This window comes from Branchiostoma floridae, chromosome 4 (genome assembly GCF_000003815.2).
Source record: "Branchiostoma floridae strain S238N-H82 chromosome 4, Bfl_VNyyK, whole genome shotgun sequence".
Taxonomy (NCBI): Eukaryota; Metazoa; Chordata; class Leptocardii; order Amphioxiformes; family Branchiostomatidae; genus Branchiostoma; species Branchiostoma floridae.
In genome coordinates this window covers 23,354,409-23,374,397 of record NC_049982.1, presented here as the reverse complement: position 1 = coordinate 23,374,397, position 19,989 = coordinate 23,354,409, and the positions used below count along the sequence as shown (strand labels likewise).

Below are 19,989 nucleotides of genomic sequence, written 5' to 3'. Positions count from 1 at the left end.
GGGGGGCCTAATGCTCTTTGCAGACGCTGTTCTGTTAGGAGCTGCGCGCAGTTCGTGATGAATCCCCACTACTCAGACTCAGGGTATTCTCTCTACAGACTAATTGTGTCCACTAGGCGCTCTGAACATCAAGCAAGTCCGAAAATTCGCTAATAATCTCTGAAAATTAATAGAGCATCTTCGGAACGCAGCAATCCCGCAAGCGTGCCGCACGTCAAGTGAGAGGGGGCCTTAAAGGACACGGTCATTCCTGGTAACATCGTCGTCCACCTTATGAGTTACTTTGACAATGGTAAGTTGTTTTCTTCTGTATGGGTTTGAGTAGTTCAAGAAATTTTGCTCACACACCCTGCCCATTATTTGCATGGATTATGGACAATACTTTAATTATATAAGTAAATTGTATGCTGGGATCTAATATACATGCAAGGTGTAAATTTAATTTGTAAGCTATACTGCCTTTTTCTGTTGTTAAGGTTTGGGGTTTGTCAGAACCATCATTGCTGATGAGAGAAACAAGGGACCAGCCGAGGCAATGCAGACACTTCTGCTGAAACTACAGACGTGCGAGCAGCCGGGGTGGTTTCAGGCATTTCTAAATTCCCTGGAGAACTCAGGTAAACGCTATGGTTTCTATTAGTAAAATAGGAAGCAAAGGCCAATTGGGAATGTTTACTCCAAGTGATTCCTATGCATGACAAACTAACATAAAGGCTGTGCATCCAACAGGGTATAAATTTATCAAGGCTATCATGGAGGGTCGAGAGACAATCCAGGATATGACTCCCCTCAAGCGCCTCCTACAGCTGTGGGCACCGCAACTGCAGGTGGTCGTTGCTATGGAGATGTTGCCACACCTTCCCTGTCTGTCAGATCAAGACAAGGTAGGTAGATTAGCGTTTACACAGCATTGAATTTAGTTTTGCCTTAGTGTCTGCATGTAGATGATTTATAGACAAAGTGATCTGCACTGTTTTTATAGTTAATCTGTGTCGACCCCCAATAATGTGTCTTATAGGATCAAATCGAGGCAGAAACCCGTAGCCATGGAAACACACGAGCCCTGATCACTCTCATCGATCGAGTGACTCGATTCCCACCCGGCTGGTACAGGCAGTTCCTGCAGGGGCTGAGGAGGACCAAACATGACGATCTTGCAGATGAACTGGCCATGGACCGGGTGCACATGAATGTTGTTAACAAATACGAACCTCTGCTGTGTGAGACAATCGTTTCCGAGACGCCGATCACAATTGGTTTGGATGCGTCAAACAGGGAACAACCGTCAGCAACTGCCGGTTTTGACGAATTTGCTGAGAAGCAGGACGACGAAGGTGAAATAAAAAGCAATGTCGATAGATACCACTCGTAAACGCACCTTACTTTTCTTGTTTCAAAATCTGACTTGACTGTTTGATGATTATGATTTCACCATTGCCTACACAGAACCCGTCACATCATTACACTTTTTCCAGTGGTAAACTTAGCATGCTTTCTAACAAGCGTCGGTGACACTATGATGACTACAGCTAGTGCATTCATGTCGTTTGTCCCAACAGGATGTGAAAAGATGACGCCTCTACAAGCCGCCAAATTGCCTTTCGAACAAAGTGAACTGAAGGACATCCCCATGCGAGGCTACCAGGTGGAGCTGGCAGAGCCAGCACTGGAAGGCCGGAACACCATCATCTGTGCACCTACCGGTAGTGGCAAAACTCGCGTGGCTATCAAAATCACTCGGGAACATCTAGAAGGTGGTACCTCCTTCGGTAAGTACTACATTTAGTGCAGTTCTATTCAATAACGGCGGTGGTAAGGAGATGGGAGGAAATTGTAAGAAGAAGAAGTACGCTGTAACCTCCAATTATATACTTTCGATCGAATTATTTCAATTTGCCCACTTTGGTACTTTCTCCCGGCTCCTCCCCGGGATTTTCTTTTCTATTGTCTTTGCAATTCAAGAAATACATTTAACCGAAAATGCGTCTGTCTTTATATTACAGAAGTGGGAGCAGGTGTGGATGCACGTCGGCGTGTGGTGTTCCTGGTCAACAAGGTGCCTCTAGTGGAACAGCAATGCAATGCTTTCAGGGAATACCTGAGTCCCAAGTGAGTTCGACTAGCCTGATAGACAAAGCGAATATTTACTGCCATCCATCGTTGTCTAGACATGCACATATCATTTGTTTGTACTGGTAAGGCGCTTGCGGTTTCCAAAGATAGGGTGGTATCGTAGACGATTGTTTAATTTCTCTTTTAAGTTAGACGTTATCTTTTGTTTTATTCAGGTACGACATTTTGCCCCTGAGTGGTGAAACTGCCGCCGACATTCCAGTTGGAGAGACTCTTCCCGATTACGACGTCATCATCCTGACGGCACAGGTGCTGGAGAACGCCCTGATGGACGAGCTGATCACGCTAGACACATTTTCCATGCTGATCTTTGACGAGTGTCACCACTGCCAGAAGAACGATCCGTACAACGCCATCATGACCAGGTACATCAATCAGAAGGTGGAGCAGAGCAGCGCAAGGCTACCACAGGTAAGGCATTGCTAGAGAACTAGAGAAGGTAGACAAGATATAGGAGAACTTTTTTATACAATCAATTTGTTCTCAGTTTGCCTGCGTTTCGTTGCCTCTCAGACATCTTCCTCGGACACAGAAAGGTAAGCAAAGAAGCATATATTGGTTGTGTAAAAGATTTCTCTTATATCCTGTATTCTACGAACCTGATGAAATCATTTTTAGGAGAGATGGAATACTTCACCCTCTTAAGAAAACAGAACGCATAAGTAACACTGTGAATGCCCGCCTCAGCGAAGTCTGATATGCGGCGAGGATGAGTGAGAGTGAGTGAGTGAATGCATGGCAACAACCAGACCGACATTTTTTAGACACACGGAGACAGACATTAAGACAGACAGACAAGCCAAAAACAATGTTTACCTCCATTCATGTGAAGTAACTATTGATAGTGACACATTACTCCAGGTATTTCAAGGATACTCAACAACGAAGTTGTATAGGGCATACTAGTATTACATAGCCAATACACTTTGAAATTTTGATAATTCAATTCAATGGTATCACATATCGACAAGAAGTTACCTTTCAAACTAAAATACTACATTCTTAAGTATGACACAGGTTTCCTGATGAACTTTTATCCACACAGTTACGAAAATGTCTAATCATATTTAAAGGACTACTGCTATCTATCGATCACAGGCAAGAACTATGTTGCCCTTTGATTGCAGATCATCGGTCTGACCGCCTCTCTGGGTGTGGGGAAGTCGAAGAGTCAAAAGGAAGCCGTGGAACATATCCTGGGAGCATGCGCCAACCTGGACGCAGAGTGGATTTCTCAGGTTATGGAGCACAAAGCCGAACTGCAGTATCATAACCAAAAGCCAGACGAAGGTAAAAAGTTGCCTTATATGTCCTGTGTCGTAAATGTTCACCAATATGTTAACGTAATTAAGCCGGAAACAGCTAAAACAGCCAAGACTAGTAAACTGGTTTATCATTGACATTGATCGAAATTTTGTTGTATATTCGAACGAAATAACCTTAAAGTGATAATCATGTCTATTTTCCTTTCTACAGGACGAGGTCGTGCAGAGGGCAGCAAGTCTGTGCTGATCGCTGGACGGGAAGGCGGAATTGCCCTGAAGGAAAAGGTACCACAGCTAGGTTGAATTATGGACCGCGTTTGTCTTTAAGGTATATTATTATATAGACGGATGCCGCGGATCAACCATAATGCCCTGTTTGATGTTGGTTATGATGCCGTAACACATAGATTCCGGCCAGCCCGGTGTGCATCGCTCCTTCTGATTGGTCAGAATTTGCCTCGACACCAGTAAAAATTCTGACCAATCAGAAGGAGCGATACACGCAGGACTCTGGCCAATCAGAATGAGAGATAAATAAAACAGAATAGCACAGAGTAAGGAGTAAAGATCAGACCCCAGGAGAGGAATGATCATGAATACAGTACTAGTACAATAAGATTTTGGAAAAGGCTTGACATGCCAAGCCTCATAAAACGCCTCGTTCGCTTCGCTCACACGGTGGTTTCATTCGGTGGTTATAGCAAAAGGACCAGGCGTTATCACACCATATACACCTTGGGGCGGGTCATTAACCCTTAATTGACAAACGACTAAAACATGCTGCTGTTGTCTATAAGAGTGAGTTTTTTAATGATGTTTTGTTTGGGGAATAATGTGTAAAAGTAGTGCAAAAAGCTAAACATTATCATATAAGAAGGTGGAAGTGATCTTTTACAAGAATACATGATTTAGCTGTGAATAATCCCATAACGTTGACCATCTTTTGCATTTTCTGTAATTCCAATAAATCTAAACCTTTGATTTCCAGTTGGACACCATTCGGGAGAAGCTGATGGAGAGGGCGATGCTGCAGGTGTGGCACATGCAGAGGGAGAAGCATGATGACTTTATGAAGTTGGTCCGACGTCTGCAAGAAGAGTCCAAGAAGGAGAGAGATCTCGCTCAGGCTTTGAAGGAAATGCAGAGGAAAACCAAGTAGGCATCATCTTTACTAGAAGGCTGGTTTCTGCTTTTGCTTCTATTGAGCAATTTCCACTGTTTCGAATTTTCATGAACAAGGTCGAAGATGAAGCCCACTTTTTATTAGATTGTAGTTTATGTAGTAATGATAGAAGTATTCTTTTTAGCTATATCATAGGAAAGCTCCCTCGCTTTGAATCTTTGTCTAGTGTTGAAAAATCCATTTTTCTTATGAGGTTTGATCGAACGATATTATACAAACACATCTCAAGCTACATATTCAACATTACTAAGAAACGAGAAGAAGCCGAACAAATGTATTAGACTAGTTTTAGAATCCATGTTTTAGAAACCATGTGTACTGCATTACTACCTTTTGTATCTATATGCCTGTACTTAGCCCGGTAGGGCATGAATGTGCAATAAAGGCTATTATTATTGATGAGCAAATAATTCCTTTGCACATGCCCGCGTACAGTACGTGTCACAGTTAGTGAAGTGTCTCTAAAGTTTGGCAACTGTGGATCATGGATAGCAGTACATATACATTGAGTTAACAGTAGGATTCGATTCTTTTTCTCTGCAGGAAGATCCGCGGAAAGGGGATGAGGCTGCTCTGTGTGAAGTGCAAGGAGTTTGCCTGCAATGTCAGCGACTTCCGCCAGATCAAGGAGAACCACCACGTGGTGGTGGACAAAACCTTTCCCCAACGGATCGAGATCAAGCCCCACCCACCCAAGAAGATTGACGACTGGGAAATGAACGGAAAGGTGTACTGCAGGTAAGAATCATTACCAGCGAGTATACATTCCAGTGTGAAACTATGACCATAACATTAGAACTTCTGTTATCTTCCCAGCAGTAGGAGCAACCAGTTACTCTATACTGCTCTGCGTTCCATCCAGTCCCAAAGAATTCAGCATTGAGGATGTTTTGTAATCATTTAAGCAGCATATACGTACGGCTACACGCTCAAACCAGTCCCTTGGGGTAAATATCAATATCTGTTCGTGTACCTCTGTTCACACCCCTATCACATTTTCTTCAGTAACTGCAGACAAAACTGGGGAATACAGATGGTGTACAGACAGGCCAGCTTCCCCACCCTGAAGATCGAGTCTTTCGTCATTGAGAAGTCGGACGGGCAGAGACTGACCTGCCGGAAATGGAAAAACGCACCCTTTTACGTCAAGGACATCACCCCTGACGACATTTCCGGGATGCTGGAGACGCCGGAAGAAGATGAGGAAGATGAACCAATGTTCGACTGATGCATTATCGTTACCTCTTTAGCAACATGACCTATGCCATCTGCATTCCCCAATTTTAATCTGTAAAGTCAAATCATTTCAGATGTATAACTATGAATGAAGATAAGTAAGGTGATATGTAAGATGTTTGCATGATAATAGTGTATTGCCTTTGCTGCAAGCTTTTACTGCTATTTTGATTCCATCATTTCATACTTATTTACAGAGGGTATTGTGGAGTTATATATGATGTAAATGTAGGCTTTTTTCATTAATATATGCGTAATGTTTAATTATGTATAACTGACAGACAATTCAAAGGCATTGCTACTAGTATATAGATATAAATGTAATATTTCATGTACGTATAACAAAATGATAGTACAGGTAAGCGTCGGATTCGAATGACAATCCCAAATGTTGATTTGTCCGCTTAGAATGTCTCAAAATACGCTAAAAGTAGTTTCTTCTGATGTTTTTGCGGCTTGCTTGGATATGCAGGCAATATACAAACAGAGTGTTATTACAATGGAATAAAGTATTGGCTTTTAATTGGCCAAAAAACGTTCGTTCACTGGCATTCAGAAACTGACTAAATTGTGGTACGATAACTTATGTATCACGGCACACTATTGTTATACTGGACGTAGGGATATAATATTTCAATCCGAGGCTTAAGTGTTTGGCTCTGCCTACGTACCCATGAAGTACTAGTACCTTCCAATGGTTTGGTCAAGATGTTTCGTTTTTTAGTTGGATTTCACCACGTCCAGCTCGGTGTGATGTAAAACTTGTGAAAGTCTGATGAGTCTACATACCTTTCTACAGAAATAACTGAGCTACTCTTGCGACTAGGTACTAGTTATCACTTAAAAGTAAACAAAATGAAAGCAGTCATCCTCAATGAGGTGAAGCATGATGCGCTAAATCATGCGCTGCATATTATCGTCATGACCGTAGGGCTAAGACTGTTGCCATGATGATTCGTTGAGACGGCTAGACCCAAAAGGGGTAATGCTTATATATTTTTTCCAATTGAGGATGTCATCAATACAATTTACTTGCTGGCCTACAGTCCGCAAAGTTGGGAAGGCGATGTACTTCCCCCTAATACGATGCAGAGGTTCTCTGCCGTCTTTGTGGAAATTTTCTCCCCACGCCACACTGTTCTTCGTAACGGGTAGATGCCGATAACTGTTGCCATGCATGACGATTCGTTGAGAACTAAAGCCCAAACAGGACAATAGAAGACAGCTTGTAACGAGAAATGACTCTAGGGCCCAGCTTGTTCATCATCCACACTTATTATGCAAATTAAGGCCTCATTTGCATAACATGTATATCATTATGAATTCTTTGCCTAATCTACCCTCGTGCGTAACATGATGTCAATTCGTCATTTCTTTCTGCAGTTATCCTCTTTGGAATGTCTTAACAAAAATTCCCCTGCAGTTCCAAAAATAAATGTTAGGGGGCTGAAACCCCACTTTGGCATGGCGCTGAAAGCTATCTACCACTAAAATGTCAATACCATATCATGTTCAGGACAAGAGATACATTAAAAAATGCTATGATAGAATAATCTCATCGATTATGCAAATGTAATCCTATTTTGCATAATTAGTATTTTATCTTGTACAACATTGTCTAAGCTACCTACAGACCAAAAATCAAGAACATCCGTTGTTTCCTTCTTGAGTTATCCACTTCCTGCTATCCCAAAACTAGTCGCTAGGGGGCCTAAAGTTATTTACTTATTCCTGAGCACAAGAGCTATCTAATACTCAAAATTTGTGACCATTGCTTGTTCAGTGCACGTGATAGCAAAACCAGAAATTGCGCTGGAGTACCAAGGAAAGCAGCTATCAGGGGTGCCTAAGCATTTGCACGAACCCTATGAAATTCGTACGAATATTATGTGATACACACGAATCACTATGCGAAAACGCACGAATATTATGAAATTCGCACGAATCACTATGCAAAAACGCACGAATATTATGAAATTCGCACGAATCACTATGTGACACACACGAGCCTTATGTGATTTGCACGATCCTTATGCAAAAACGGCGGCAGGGAGGAGGTATGATTTTGAGCGTTTCTACCCATGATATTTATATTTCAAGGCATGGAATGGACATTTACCGTCGCAAAGATGTATTTGATAGCCTGTGAGCTATTGTTTTTCTTCATTTTGGCGTGTTACATCGTATTTTCCGTCGCCACCGATAGAAGCCGCCATCTTGAAAATCCCGCTCCGTCTGTCACGTGACCCCGGCAGTGGTTGCGCAATTTCGCATAAGGATCGTGCAAATCTCATAAGGTTCGTGTGTGTCACATAGTGATTCGTGCGAATTTTATAATATTCGTGCGTTTTTGCATAGTGATTCGTGCGTATTTCATAATATTCGTGCGTTTTCGCATAGTGATTCGTGTGTATCACATAATATTCGTACGAATTTCATAGGGTTCGTGCAAATGCTTAGGCACCCCTGACTATGGGCTCCAAAATTTACTCATTTCAAGCTTTCATTACATTCCACCAACACAACAAGTATGAAACTAATCCATATCCGGCCGTTCTTGAGTTATCTTGTTGAAAGACAAATAGACAGACAAACGCTTGTGAAAATATAACCTCCATGACATTTCATGGAGGTAACAAGTGGTGCCATTATTCGACTGCTTACGTAACCCCCTCTGTGACGTCACAGATATCAACCCGGAAGTATGTGAACGGCCATGGCGACTTCACTTGGCCAGCATAGTTTGGAACGAATCATCATGACGGGGCGCTTACTGTGTTTATCAAGCATATCTGTTGTTACATTTGGACAGTAAGGCTTCAGGGAGTTTGAGGTGAGGCTAGAATAGTACTTAGATCTGACGGAAAACTGACAACCGTTGAGTTCAAATCGTCGACTCGTTAGTTTCGGTCGGATGCAGCTCACCGACAATGGTCCGCTTTGTCAACCTTTCAGGCCATTGTAACGCGTAATAGCCAAGATTTTATTTTGAATGAATTAACATAAATGTTAGGACAGCTGATCACTTCTGATTCGTAGGGATCTGTTATGAAAAAACCATAGAAAAATAGTGAAAATCAGTGGCCAACCTTTCCGCATCATAGCCAGAACTCAATTGACAAATATGGAGTCCAAGCACCGAGACATTCTCCAAAGAAGACTGCCTGACATCAGACGAGATTTGAGAGTGACCCACGTAGTGAACAAGCTGATAGAACGAGGTATTCTGCTGCCGTCAATGAAACAGGAGGTCATAAAACAGGAACTAACACACGAAGAGCGAGCGGACGAACTTATTGACCTGCTACAGACCAGAGGCCCAACTGCATTCCCCGTGTTTTGTGAAATCCTGCAGGAAACCTATCCTCATCTGGCAGACTTGTTGCAGGAAGAGAGTGATGCAAGTAAGTGAAAATGATGTTACATGTTGAATTTAACAATTCAGAAATATCAGACACAAACTAATAAATGAAGTATAATACCAACCATTTGTAAAACAATTTCCTTTAACGTTACATTAAACTTACTGCAAAATCTAGGGTATGCTGCTATTAGAAGTCCGATTTACCTGTTACTGTTAGCTGTTGTGAATCACTTCACAACATCCTGTTTTATAAACCCTAATGTTCTCTATTTCACTATTGCAACGGAGAAGGTCCAAGCTATAATATAATACGGCGCCTTATATACAGTGACTAAGGAAGCGTATTCAATCTGACACAGGTAAACGTACGATATGTTGTCAACTCAGTATTAAGCAAATCGACTTGTAATCTTGTCGTAAGTCGACCCTGCCTGCATAGCAAGGCCAGAATATTTTTCATTTGTTTCAAACGGCCTAATAAGTCAGTCCAAGGCAATCTCAGACAGGTTTTCAAGGTAAAAACTCTGGCAACGTTATATGCCCATGTTGTGGACACAAACAAAGATGGCGGACGAAAAAAAATGTATCGTTTTGGATTGTGCCACTACAAGAATGGGTGCGTGTGCACTTGATATCGTTTTACGTTCTTGCATTGAGTTTCATGCCATTGTGTTTCCTACTATATTGTTCATATCTTAAATCATTATTTCAAACTTAATGTTGTATCATAATAGTATTTTAACATTAAAAATCTTGCATTATAATCGATATCGTAAATCTAACATTCAAAATGGGAATCTTGATTGGTCGGCATCGTCTGACTATATGGCAACAAATTTAATCCTGCGGAAGTTCTGATGCAACAGCATATTGAGCTTCATACATGGTGGAATGAATCATTAATAAATCCTTTGTCCTTGACGGTATTGTTTGATATCTGAAATAATGTATCAATCGCCATTAGGTCAACCTAAGCCAACCTTGTCCGGAGGCTCTGTTCCTGCCACAGCTGTGGCAAGTACAAGTCATATTGAAGGCAGTGTCGTACCAGCATCCTCACCAATACAACAACCCACCAGAAGAGGTAATTCCAAGTTTTATGATTATAGATACCCATAATAGAAATTTTCATAATACATATTGCATTGATACATCAATTGTCATTCAGACGTATTGCCTGTTATTTCCCTGCTATGCTATTTCCAAGCTTTGTTTAAAGGCTAGAATTAAACAGAACGGTCCTTATAAAACAAAATTACTTCAAACTATACATGTAGTTGTATTACAGACTAATCCATAGATTTATGCCAATTGCCATGACACAGAGGCTCCATTACGTCTCTGGCATTTTGTCCCTTCGTCATGAAATTGAATGATTTTAAGAAGTCTTCATAGCCTGTCAATAACATGCATATTCTTAGCCTAATCAATTCTCTGGTGTGCTGGTACATCTTGTTTTTTACTTGATATTCGTTACTTAGCGTGGTATTTTTTTTAAAATTTTTCCTTTCGAAAGGGCCCAGCTTGTTCATCATCCACGCCGGAGAGGACAAGAAGTCATTTGTCCGACCGCTTCACAAAGCTCTACTGGGTCAAAATCTACATGAAGAGGAGATCTTCTTTGATGAGGTGTCAATCAGCACAGGAGAGAACATTTCAGAGAAAATCATGTCCACGCTTGAAAGTGAAAGTTTGAAGCTGGTTACTATTGTCATAAGTAATCATCTGCTGGATAAGTACTGGCCTAGACTAGAGTATGAAAAGTCCTTGTTTCATCAAAAGAAATTCTACCCGATTTGGCTGGATCAAAACACAGACAACTTTGAAACTTTTAGCAAAAAGGTCGGCAACCGCTTCCCCTTGTTGAAGAAGACCCGCGCTCACCGTATCCAATATGACAACATTGCAGAAGACATCACAGAAGTTGCCGTCAAAATTGTGCAGTTACTGTCAGATCAGGGGTACCCGGGTGAGTAAAGCATGCAGTTCTATCTTTATTATCATTCCTGTCTAGCTCTAAGATCAAAGCACAAGCTCTACAAATTAGGAAAAAGATCAACTTTACTATGGTACGTTACCAATTGACTTACATGCAAAGAGTGAATTTGTTAGATAAACAAGTAATCTAGCCTATTGAGATAAAACATTAAAAATGACAACATAATCCATTTCCTTTAAAGGTACAAAGAGAAAGAGGCAGTCGATGGAACGTTTTGGCCGGAACAAAGACTTAGCAAAAGGTAATACCGATTATCATTCACTTAACAACTTGTATTCATGTCCATTTCGTATACATCACAGGTTAGGGTAAATGTGTCCATTGTAGATGATGCATCTCAAAATTTCAACATTCTGCACGTGTATTGTTAAACTGGACACACGAACAAACACCCCCCCCCCTATTGACCGCATGACTACTTTTGATTGACAGCAATATCGGTTTATTATATAACCGTTTTTTCTTCCTCAGTTCCCAGGCCGACATACGGAGCAGCTGCAGACTCAGAAGAGGACACACCTAACATCTCTATCCCGACAGAAGCGCCGACCACAATTGGTCTGGATGTGAACAAGGTCAAACCGCCATCAACGGCCTTACAAGAAGCCGGTTTTGATTTTGATGAGAAGCAGGGTAAAGAAGGTAAAATAAAAAGCAAAGTCAATAGATACCACTTTATTTCGTAAACGCACCTTACTTTTCTTCTTGCGAATAAAAATATTATTTAATGTAATTATCAAAAGTCATTAAAAATTGTCAAAATCTGACTGCACTGTTTGATGATTATGATTTCACCATTGCACACACACAGACAATTGTCACATCATTACACTCTTCCCAGACTTTTCCACTGGTAACTTTAGCTGTCTGATAAGCACCGGTGACGGTATGATGACTACAGCTAGTGCATTCATGTCGTTTTTTAAATACAGGATGTGAAAAGATGACGCCTCTACAAGCCACCAAACCGCCTGGCGAACAACAAGAACTGAAGGACATCCCCATGCGAGACTACCAGATGGAGCTGGCAACACCAGCACTGGAAGGCCGGAACACCATCATCTGCGCACCTACCGGTAGTGGCAAGACTCGCGTGGCCATCAAAATCACTCGGAATCATCTGGAAGGCGGTGCCGCCTTTGGTAATTACTCCATATAGTTTAATTCAATAATGTTGATGATTGTAGAGACTTCCAGGAAGAAAGGAAGAAAGTGTAAGAAGGAGCTTGAGAGGTATATTTTAACCCCAAATTTAATACTCATCTGTACCCTCGTGACCGGTCGACCTCCCCTCCCTCAGTTGCTCCCTTACTTTCTCTTACATTTACTTTGTCATTGCAATTCAAGAATACCGTCTGTGTCTTCTATGGAAAACCCATTTAACTTAGCGTCTCTTCCCATGTTCCAAAAGTGGGAGCAGGTGAGGATGCACGGCGGCGTGTGGTGTTCCTGCTCAACAAGGTGCCGCTGGTGGAACAGCAGTACAACGCGTTCCGGGAATACCTAAGTCCCAAGTGAGTCAGCTACTGACATCCATAGTCAACTTTATAGAAATACATCTATGTACTTTTGTACGCATGGCTGTGTGCCATCGATAGACAAATACTATTAGATAAATGTCCTGACCCGAGGTGTGATATAAGACCTGCTTTATGTCCGATAGTATAGCACAAAATAAACCACCGAGCGAGCGTAGCGATCATCGTGGCGCATCGTGGTTGAACCACACCATGCATGTTCCAAATGGGTAGTATCGTAGCCGATCGTTTAATTTCTCTGGCCGGTTTGACTTCATTTTCTTTTGTTTCGTCCAGGTACGACATTTTGCCCCTTAGTGGCGAAACTACAGCCGACATTCCAGTTGGGGAGACTCTTCCCGATTACGACGTCATCATCTTGACTGCCCAGGTTCTGGAGAACGCCTTGAGGGACGAGCTGATCACGCTGGACACGTTCTCCATGCTGATCTTTGACGAGTGTCACCACTGCCAGAAGAACGATCCGTACAACGCCATCATGACCAGGTACATAAAGCAGAAGGTGGAGCAGAGCAGCGCAAGGCTGCCACAGGTAAGGTATTGCAAGTAGAGATGGCAGACAAGATAAAGGAAAATTCATTTACACACAAAAAATTGATCTCACTTTGCCTACGTTTCGTTGACTCTCAGACATCTTCCTCAGACACCTGATGACACCAAAAGGTAAGCAAAGTGAGTGCAAATTGGTTGTGTAAAAGAATTCTCCCATATCTTATATTCTACCAACCTGATGAAATTATTTTTTGGGAGAGATGACAAACTTCACTCTCTTAGGAATTAAAGCTCAGAAGTAGTACTGTGGATGCATGACAACAACCAGACCAACATTCAGACACACAGAGACAGACACGTTGAGACAAGACAAAAAGAACACTTATCTCCATTTATGTGTAGTAACAATTGATAGTGACACAATACTCCAGGTTTTACAACGATGCTTAACAACGTAGTTCTATAGGTCATCAGACATACTAGTATTGCATAGCCAATACAATTTCGATGATTCAATTCGATGGTATCACACATCGATAAGAAGTTACATCTGAAACTAAAATACTACATTCCCAAGCATGAAACATGGTTTCCTGGTGAACACAAACTTTTATTCATATGGTTACGAAAATATCCACTCACAGTTGTCCCCTTTTTCTTTTTCTTTGCAGATCATCGGCCTGACCGCCTCCCTGGGTGTGGGGAAGGCGAAGAGTCAGAAGGAAGCCGTGGAACATATCCTGGGAGCGTGCGCCAACCTGGACGCAGCGTGGATTTCTCAGGTTGTAGAGCACAAAGACGAACTGGAGAAATATAATCAAAAGCCTGAAGAAGGTAAAAAGTTGCCTTATATATCCTGTGTATTATTGTCGTAAATGTTAACCATTGTTAATGTTAGGGAATTAAGCCGACTACAGCTAAAACAGCGTGGTGTATTAAGAAGTGCCAAATGTTTATCATCTTTTCCCAACAACGTAAAGTGGAATTGATAAGCGTAAATGCAGTGTGTGCAATTCACGTTATACCCAAACGCTACTTTTATTTTGCAGAAGTGAAACCAGTGAGTGGAAGAAGTGAAGACCCGTTTGCAGAGAGGGTAAACATGATCATGGAGGGCATTGAGAACACACTGGCTATAGAAGGTGAGATAGACACTCACATTTCTGTCTTAGCCAATGGCTCATGAAAATCGACATAGTACTCTTATTTCAAAAGGCGTTTCAATATGTATATAAGACAAGAATCCACAAGGACCCCCCGCATTATCATCATAATTGTATGGCTGTGATATGACGGTGTGGGCTATAACTACACTTCTCTTTTTCCACAGCATCAAAGCATCTGACAACAGCAGAGCTGAAGCCACCCCGTCAAAGAGAGAAACAGGCGTATGACAGTGGGTGGTGACCCTAGCTAGAAAGGGTGCAATCATCACCGAGGATGATAAAGTCAGCCGAGCCATCCACGCCGCCACAGAACACCTTAGAGTAAGTTTTACCATCTCCTGGAAATCAGCGTATTGACCCAGCGAAAACGTGGCAGTTGTATTCAGAGTAGTTTTGATTATACTATTAGCATATTAATCAGAGGATCTGACAGTGAGAAGGAACATGATTAAAAAATGTTGTCCCATGCCTTTCCATCGAAACTTTAATGCAACATAATTATTGGCAAATGCTAGTAAGACTAGTAAGACCTAACCTTGAATATGCTGCTACAGTATGGGACCCGTATACAAAGAAAGACAAAGATAAACTTGAAAGGGTACAGAACCAAGCTGCCCGATTCTGTACAAACAACTATAACAGGGATTCTAGTGTTACCAAAATGAAAACAGATTTGCAGTGGATGTCACTTGAAGACAGAAGGAAAATGTCCAGACTTTCCATGATGTACAAAATGACCAATAAACTGGTGGACGTACCAACGGATAAGTATCTAATACCAGCTCAAAAAAGAACAAGAAACAGTCATGCCTTCAAATACCAGAGTTACCAATTACAACCTAGGATTGATGTGTTCAAAAATTCGAACTATCGCAGAGTGGAACTTGTTATCACCAAGTACAGTAGGGGCATCTTCCCTCGGTAGTTTTAAAGAACGCTTGCAGATAGATGTGCAAAAGTTAGGGGTAACGAGTCGTTCGGTGTAGTATAACCAGCTGCTGCCGCGCCACGTGCCTGCAAAGCTGGTGTGTTATGCCGAACGGCGGTTATACCGGCTATATAGATACAGATACAGATACAGAAATGCCAGAAGTGCGAAGCGATTTAAATTGCCATACAACCACACTACATATACGCGTCAACTTAAACCATGAAAGGCTCACATCAAATATGCAAAACAACTCAACATACTGTACGTCATAACCACTGCAGAAGTACTTCGATGCTCTCGCCATCAACGCTGACGCGCGGACCAAAGATGCTCTGCAGTACCTTGAGAAATTCGTGACTGATCTGCAAAAAGAAGGTTTTGACGGCACTGATGAAGATCTGGTGAAGCACTTCATAGGTACGTACATTCGTGGTTTTGTGTAAACAAATCAAATTATGATTTTATTACCAATCTGTTAAGTAGACTCGTAGAATCATAAGGCTGGAAACGTGACAGATAGGTTATAATTGTTCATATTTCCATTGCAAATTACAATCTGTGCAGTGATTTATAAAGGAGAGGGACGAGTGGCGTAAGGCGATTCAAGCTTCCCGAGTTTGCATCTGACGATTTCCAAAATATGCCAATTGTCATTCGAAAGTAATCATCGATAAGATTCGTTGATTCGTCCCTAATCTGACGTGCTCTTGTATTATCGTTTGCAGAGGCAAAAGGGTACCTTCAGGAATATGCTGCAGATCCGAAGTACTCCAACCCGAAACTGGACGAGCTGAAAAACATGATCCTCCAGGCGTACGCAGAGAAGCCCGACTCCCGCTGCCTGCTGTTCTGTAAGACCCGAGCTCTCACCATCGCCCTACTCACGTGGATGCAGGAGGACCCCGATCTTAGAAAGCTCAACCCGGGAAGGCTCGTGGGCGCTGGAGCCAGTGAGAGCACAGGAGGTGATAACTCTTCGATTAGATGCATTAATTTCTGCTGTACGTGCTGTGAATCTCTTCACATGACTAGTCGCAGAACACTGAGTATGTCAATGAGATTCCACGTTAACATTTTTCTATTTCAGTATGTGCTCTATACAATTCACTTTATACATTTGTCGGAAGGTAAACATTATGCATTCTGTTTGAGAAACAAAATCACATCAACTTCTAGTAAAGGTAGACTCTACGGGTAACATGCCTTATGTTACAGTATTCAGTATACAGTAGAATCCTAACCATAACCCTAACGCCAACCCCAACCCCAACCCTAACCCAAACCCAAACCCAAACCCTAATCTCTAACTCCTAACTCCTAACCCTAACCCTAACCCTAACCCTAACCCTAACCCTAACCCCAAGCCTAACCCTAACCCTAACCATAAACCCTAAACCCTAACCCCTAACTCATAACCCTAACCCTAACCTAACAAGGGTTAGGTTATACGTTGGGCGTGTTGGTATTCTATTGAAGATCTGTAAGCTGGATGCAATTCATTTAGCGTGTTGTTTAAATGTTGCAATGTACCTGCTCAATCAAAAGGAAAAACGTGTAAATCGACCTTCTGCACAGTCAGAAAATATTCCTCTCTTGTTTGTGAGTTAGCCAGTCTATAATAAAGTACAAATTGACGTTTCTGTTTGTGGTTTTGTCTTTTCCAACATAATTGAGCTCGAGTATTGAGCACATGATACCTGTTCACTGCAGGCATGACACAAAATCAGCAGGTGGAGCTGCTGGAGCTATTCAACACTGGAGGCCACAAGATTGTCATCTCCACCTCTGTGGCAGAGGAAGGCATAGACATCGCCAAGTGCAACTTCGTGTTCCGCTATGACTATGTGGGCAACGAGATAGGCAAGGTGCAGACCAGAGGTAATTTCACATAACCACATGTTCATGCACAGACATTTTTTCCAACACCAAAACATGGACAACATATTGCTGAACAAGAGACGAGTAAACTGGTTTATCATTGACCAGAATATTGTTGTATTTTCGAGCAAAATACTCGTAACACGAAAGTTATAATGACTTCCATTCCCTTTGTACAGGACGTGGTCGTGCTGAGGGCAGTAAGTCCGTGCTGATCGCTGGAAGAGAAGGCGGAAATGTCCTGAAGGAAAAGGTGCAACGTAACCACAGTTAGCTTGAATAATCAACCGCTTTCCTTTCAGCTATGCACTCGTTCTCATTGAAATGTAAAAAATGGCATTTTTTGGTCGAAAAATAAATCAGCTTTATTTTCTGTGAAAACTACCTGGTTGTGGAAAATTGCTCTTTTAACCATAGCCAAAAAATGGCAACTTATTATATTCGGTCCCATTTATAATGTATTACAGATACTAGAGCAGTTAACAAACGTTACCGGTAACGTTTGTTACGACAGTATACTTTACCCTGTTTTCTTGAAAGGACTTACCTTCTTGAGTACATCATTTAGGTATAAGTGGACGTCCCTAGGGACATTTAAATGAGAACGAGCCTATATTGACAAAAGACTAAAACATGCTCCTATTGTCTATAAGAGTTACGTTTTTTTTCTTTTATGATGTTTTGTCTGCAGACGAATGTGCAAAAGTAGTACTAGTGCAAAAATTAAAATCTAAGCTGAACATTACTATATGAGGAGGTGGAAGTGATATTTCACAAGAATACATGACTGTGACTACTCCCATAACGTTAACCATCTGCATTTTCTGCAATTCCAATAAATCTAAATCTTTGATATGCAGTTGAACACCATTCGGGAGAAGCTGATGGAGAAGGCCATGCTGCAGGTGTGGCACATGCAGAGGGAACAACAGGAAGTGTTCATGAAGGAGGTCCGACGTCTGCAAGAAGAGTCCAAGAAGGAAAGAGATCTCGCACAGGCGCTGACGGAAATGCAGAGGAAAACCAAGTAGGCAACAGCATAGTTATCATTTGTACTAGAAGACTGGTTTCTGCTTTTGCTTCTATTGAGCAATTTACACTTTCAAATGTTTATTGACGAGCAAATAATTTCTTTGCGTAGATTTTTAACTCTTACACATGCCAACAGTACGTGTCACAGTCAGTGAAGTGCCCCAAAAGTTTGGCAACAGTGGATAATGGATAGCAATACATATACATAGAGTAAACAGTAGGATTCGATTATTTTTCTACACAGGAAGATCCGTGGAAAGGGGATGAGGCTGCTGTGTGTGAAGTGCAAGGAGTTCGCCTGCAATGTCAGCGACTTCCGCAAGGTCAAGGAGAACCATCACGTGGTGGTGGACAAAACGTTTCCCCAACGGATCATCATCAAGCCCCACCCACCCAAGAAGATTGACGACTGGGAAAAGAACGGAAAAGTATACTGCAGGTAAGAAGCATTACCAGTGACTTTACACATTGCAGTGTGAAACTGTGAGCATTACAGTAGAACTTCTGCTATTTTCCCAGCAGGAAGAGCAGCCGGTTACTTCAGACGTCCTACCCATATTGCTCTGCGACCCTTCCACTCTCAAATGAATCAGGATTGAGGATGCTTTGTATTCATCCGAGTAATACATACGTACAGCTGCACTCTCAAACCACAAGTATCTGTGCTTGTACTTCTGTTCACACCCCCTATCACATTTTCTTCCAGAAACTGCAGACAAGACTGGGGAATACAGATGGTGTACAGACAGGCCAGCTTCCCCACCCTGAAGATCGAGTCTTTCGTCATTGAGAAGTCGGACGGACAGAGACTGACCTGCCGGAAGTGGAAAAACGCACCCTTTTATGTCGAAGGCATCACCCCTGACGACATTTCCGGGATGCTGGAGACGCCGGAAGAAGAGGAGGAAGATGAACCAATGTTCGACTGATGCATTATCTCTCCAGCAACATCACCTATGCCGTCTGCATTCCCCTATTTTGATTTGTAAAGTCAAATCATTTCAGATGTATAACTCTGAATGAAGATAAGAAAGATAATATGTAAGACGCTTGCATGATAATAGTGTATTGCCTTTGCTGCAAGCTTTTACTGCTGTTTTGAGTCTGACTAGTCTCGGTGAGCTACTACCCGTCGGACCGAAACTAACGCGTCCGCGATTTGAACTCAACGTTTCTCTACACTGTACTGTCCTTTGTTTATTTCACACTGGCAAGAAATGGTACAGCACACTACATCTAGTTTCCTTTGTTGTTTTGTCCTTGGGGAGAAGCAAGAATTTTTTGTAGTGTCCTTGTTGGTCTGAAACAACTCTTGATACTATGCTTACCGAAAGTCCACCTTAACTCCTCGGAAATGCCCTTGGGGTAAAGTAAGACCACTAGACCTTTGTAAATTTGGAAGAGGTTGTTTCCTTCACTAGTTAGCTTGTGCTTTCGTGGGTGGCTTTGGCGCTATCCAAGCCGGTCAAGCACACAGTTTGAAGGAATGAATCACGTTCTCCTTCCTTCCACTTTGCTATGACACTGGGTATCAAAACATGGCCCATTCTATTGACACTTGTCAGCCTCGAGGTTTGTGTCTTCTTCATAGATTCAAACATTGGGTTTTCAAGGAAATGAAGTGTTGCAATTTGTAAAAATTAAAACAACAAAAATTACCATAACGGCAGCCAGGAATTACCTTTTCTTCTTCCTTTCCTCCTCCACCCATTCTTTCCTTATTTCAATCGTTCTTTCCTGACTTCATTCGTTCTTTCCCTCTTTTTATCATT

General features: G+C 41.9%; 3 protein-coding genes across 3 annotated transcripts in view; all 3 read left to right on the top strand.

Annotated features, from left to right (window-relative positions):
- LOC118413653 overlaps positions 1 to 125 on the top strand; it is a 5,715-nt gene extending 5,590 nt beyond the window's left edge. The window contains exon 10 of the mRNA XM_035817181.1: positions 117 to 125. Coding sequence (XP_035673074.1) covers positions 117 to 125 — 9 coding nt within the window. The remainder of the gene's footprint in view (positions 1 to 116) is intronic.
- Positions 126 to 743: 618 nt separating this feature from the next.
- LOC118413652 (antiviral innate immune response receptor RIG-I-like) lies at positions 744 to 5,809 on the top strand. Its single transcript, XM_035817180.1, has 10 exons — positions 744 to 884; positions 1,019 to 1,334; positions 1,560 to 1,769; positions 2,004 to 2,109; positions 2,289 to 2,544; positions 3,261 to 3,423; positions 3,610 to 3,683; positions 4,387 to 4,553; positions 5,125 to 5,319; positions 5,587 to 5,809. Exons 1-10 carry the CDS (start codon positions 753 to 755, stop codon positions 5,807 to 5,809), a joined length of 1,842 nt encoding a protein of 613 aa, XP_035673073.1. The 5' UTR covers positions 744 to 752.
- A 2,719-nt stretch (positions 5,810 to 8,528) lies between these two features.
- Positions 8,529 to 19,574, top strand: LOC118414564 (antiviral innate immune response receptor RIG-I-like). Its single transcript, XM_035818683.1, is given in 19 exon segments — positions 8,529 to 9,221; positions 10,146 to 10,265; positions 10,698 to 11,150; positions 11,362 to 11,421; positions 11,652 to 11,822; positions 12,113 to 12,322; positions 12,592 to 12,694; positions 12,995 to 13,250; positions 13,882 to 14,044; positions 14,260 to 14,352; positions 14,541 to 14,600; positions 14,603 to 14,697; positions 15,589 to 15,724; positions 16,033 to 16,272; positions 17,018 to 17,185; positions 17,365 to 17,438; positions 18,046 to 18,212; positions 18,462 to 18,656; positions 18,924 to 19,574. Coding segments are annotated over 19 exon segments (3,267 nt in total). The 5' UTR covers positions 8,529 to 8,941; the 3' UTR covers positions 19,147 to 19,574.
- The last annotated feature ends 415 nt before the right edge of the window (positions 19,575 to 19,989 follow it).